At 44.7% G+C, this 3,371-nt stretch overlaps 1 protein-coding gene across 1 annotated transcript in view; it reads left to right on the top strand.

The window, feature by feature from the left end:
- The first annotated feature begins 2,209 nt into the window (after nt 1-2,209).
- Nucleotides 2,210-3,371, top strand: part of LOC113804746 (zinc finger protein SNAI2) — a 15,220-nt gene continuing 14,058 nt past the window's right edge. Inside the window, exon 1 of the mRNA XM_027355636.2 lies at nt 2,210-2,902. Within this exon, the coding sequence (XP_027211437.1) occupies nt 2,749-2,902 (154 nt within the window). The 5' untranslated portion in view covers nt 2,210-2,748. The remainder of the gene's footprint in view (nt 2,903-3,371) is intronic.

Genomic DNA, 3,371 nt, shown 5'->3' with positions numbered 1-3,371 from the left:
TCATCATTATCATTTTCGTTATTTAAGGTATTTTCATCATCATTAGTATTGTCAGAACACGGTTAATATCAGAGAAATAATGCATTCTTTGTTTGCACTGCTTTCTCATTCAACCCGCGACCTCGTGACCTGACGGTTGGTGTGAACATCGCCATGAGCGGATATGGCGAGCCTGAATGTTTAAAAGAGTAATAATCCAACTATAAGTTTTCCGCAGATAATAGCTTCATACATAATTAATTGCCTTCTTTGATGAGCCTAGGCCAAATCATCTGAAATTACTGGAAGAAGAAATCGTTTAACGACAAGTGAGACAAAAGGAATATCAATAATGCTAAACCCAACAAGTTCATCAACTGGTTTCCAACAAAATGTCTGGCAGAGCAGGGGAGCCAAACACGCGGTCCTCCACGCGCTGACTGCGGCCCGGGGCACGCTTGCTGCTCCAGCCACACCTTGCACTTTGTATGATTTAAATGGTGTTTTGTATTTTCAGAACATCACTATATATCTAGTAACACACCAGCTGAAGCGATCTATTGAAGAGAGAGAAAAGTACAGTTTCCTTAAAAAAATATTCACTGGCATTCTACTAACGAACGAACAATAGGAGTAAATCAGTTAGAAATAGTTTTATTGGTTAATTGTGGCAATAAGGGCGCTACTCGGCACCGACTTAAGGTTAACAAACACTTGCTTTTGGTTGTGTGTTTGTTTTCCGAGCTTTCAGCAAGAGTGAGTGTAGAATAAATCTACTTTTATTAGTCTGCCATGTCGCTTATCTAAAAGTTGAACTGCTCACAATTGTTATCCGACCCGAGTTTGTATCAATCTCTATCTTCGTCTCGGTCTCGGTCTGTATCGCTGTCTCTATTTCTTTCTCTATGTGTTTGTGTCTGTTTCTATCTCTGTCTCCTGTATCACAGTCTCTATATATGTATGTGCCTTTGACTATATCTGTTTCTGTTTGTCTCTGTGTCTGACTATATGTATGTCTGGCTCTGGCTCTGTCCCAGTCCCTGTTCTTGTTTCTTTTAGTAGTAGTATATTCTATTGCTGATGCAATTTTCCCGTCGTATTGCGTTCTCAAATTCTTTAACTGCATTTATACGCGCAGTTTTCCTTTGTTAAACATTATTACTAAAAATCCGCTAAACTGACACTGCTCATCAACATAGCTGCTAATACAAATTATTTTTAAATGTGAACTGGTTGTCAGCATTTTCAAACAACAAACCACCAGAGCCAAATACTTGCGGAATGAAAAAGATTTTGCGCTCCACGACAAGCATGGCAAACCTCTTTACTATAGCGGGCCAGATATAATATTACTGCACAGATCTGCAGGCCGGATGTCTATAAACAGACAGGGATGGAAGCAGAAAGACTGACAGATAAAAACGAAGACAGAGGCACAGATAAGTATAAACTGTCAGGAAAGTTTAATTGTTACTCTGGACATTATCAACGTATTTCTATCCAAATTTGCTATGGCCCAAACTGCAATAAACGATTAAACACAATATTGCCTAATCTGATTTGCTATATCTCATAAACGTTTCAAGACAATTGTTGACCTCTCTTCCTGACCTGACCCATTCTGACCCTACCCCTAAATTGGCACCATCGCCCAGTCCCCCCTGATCTCCCTCAAACTCAATCTTGACCCTCTGCGACACCGCTGAATAACAAGGGAAATTTTGAAGTCGGTGGGCGGAGCCTGACATCTGTCGCCGCCCCCTGTGCCCCACGCAGCCATTCAAAGGGAAGGGAATGCTGCGAACAAGAATCGTGATGGTGTTGTTAACGGAAAGAAAAAGATTTTTAATATTCGGATCTAGCTTTTAAGGGAATGTAAAATATTTTTCGGTAAACTATAATCAGCAGCTGGTACACAGAAATAATACAAAACAATCGATGCAAAAATAAAAGGTGAAGGTGATTCATCATAACCGGGGATAATGATCTAATTGTGGTGTTAAAACAAAGACATGAATTAAAATACAGTGAATCAAACTAAGTCGGCACTAATGTTACAGTCTTAAAGAACTGGAAATGAAAATTCTGAACTAGAAATAAAGACTTGAAATAACTAATTCAACTCCTACAGGATCATAGTGGCACGGAGGAGACAAGGGGTGACGAGGGGAGGTCGGGTGGGTGGCACGCTGCCCTGCGCGCGCCGGTGCCACAACCACCAGCCCAGTGCCCAACCACACCTGTTGACCCCACGCTCAGTAGCCCTTCGTACCACCTACTGGGCAGACCATCTCCCTCACGCTGCTCGGGGCCACGTCAGAGGAGCACAACTCGGTCCCGCCGCCGCGAGGAAGTCCCCCTCGACGCTGAGATCAGCTAAGGCGATGCTGAATAACTGCAGCGCCTTCCCCATCCCCGCGTTCACAGCAGGCGTGACCACCACGCACAGACAGTGTGACAGTGAAAGGCAAGGAGTGTTATAGTGTCAACTATAGCGAAAGGCAGAGTGTAACTCGTGTCCCTGGGAGGTGCAGTGGGGGACCCACATACACCACCTGCTGAGCCAACCACACTACCACCGCTACCGCTGCTTCTGCCCAGCCTACGTCGCTTAACCTCTGCCAGGTCATCGAAACCACGGTAACTACTGATGGTCTAACTACACAGGCGACAGTGTTTTGTAGCACCAAACCAAGAAGCCGCCTCGGCACGGCCTGTCCTCTAGTCAGCCTTAGTCGTCAGCGCCCTCAGGCACAGCCCTGCTTGAGGATGCCGAGGGCCTTTCTGCTCACCAACAACCGCTACTCGCCTGACGACCCTCCGCCAGAATCCACCCTCGAGGATCTCTCAGCTGCTCCTCCCGCGGACCCGCCGGGTGTCGAGCTTCCTCCTACGCCGACCTCCACGCCCTCGCCGACCGCAGGTAAGGAAATTGCGCAGTGCCGTGTCGTGCATGTTCACTGTCAAAGGTGCGAGAACAAACCAGGATTAATTGCGAGTGGACGCAGTAAGACTGACTTTGAAGCACTGCGACAGCTTAATTTCTGCCATACTATGTGGTACATTCACAGTTTATCAGTTCCTTGCATTTTCATAACCAGCGTTATTGCCACATAATTCATGCAACCGTTTCCAAATTGCATCTAATTCCTGGGAAGGTAAACTCGGCGGTCATCTTGTGATTTACCAAGCTTAGAATAACTCATCGGTAAATAGGAGTATTACAATGTACAAGATGAACGATGTTTGATCAATAAATAATATTCTTATCCTTCTATTACTTCGAGCACCAGTTACCATTTCATTTACTGTAAAAAGTTGTCCCGTATAACACGATGACACGTCTTTGTAAAATGGCCTTACAAAACAGTATTTGCGAGATTCTATGAGTG

The sequence above is a fragment of the Penaeus vannamei genome, chromosome 21 (assembly GCF_042767895.1).
Source record: "Penaeus vannamei isolate JL-2024 chromosome 21, ASM4276789v1, whole genome shotgun sequence".
NCBI lineage: Eukaryota > Metazoa > Arthropoda > Malacostraca > Decapoda > Penaeidae > Penaeus > Penaeus vannamei.
This window is presented reverse-complemented; position numbering and strand designations above follow the sequence as displayed.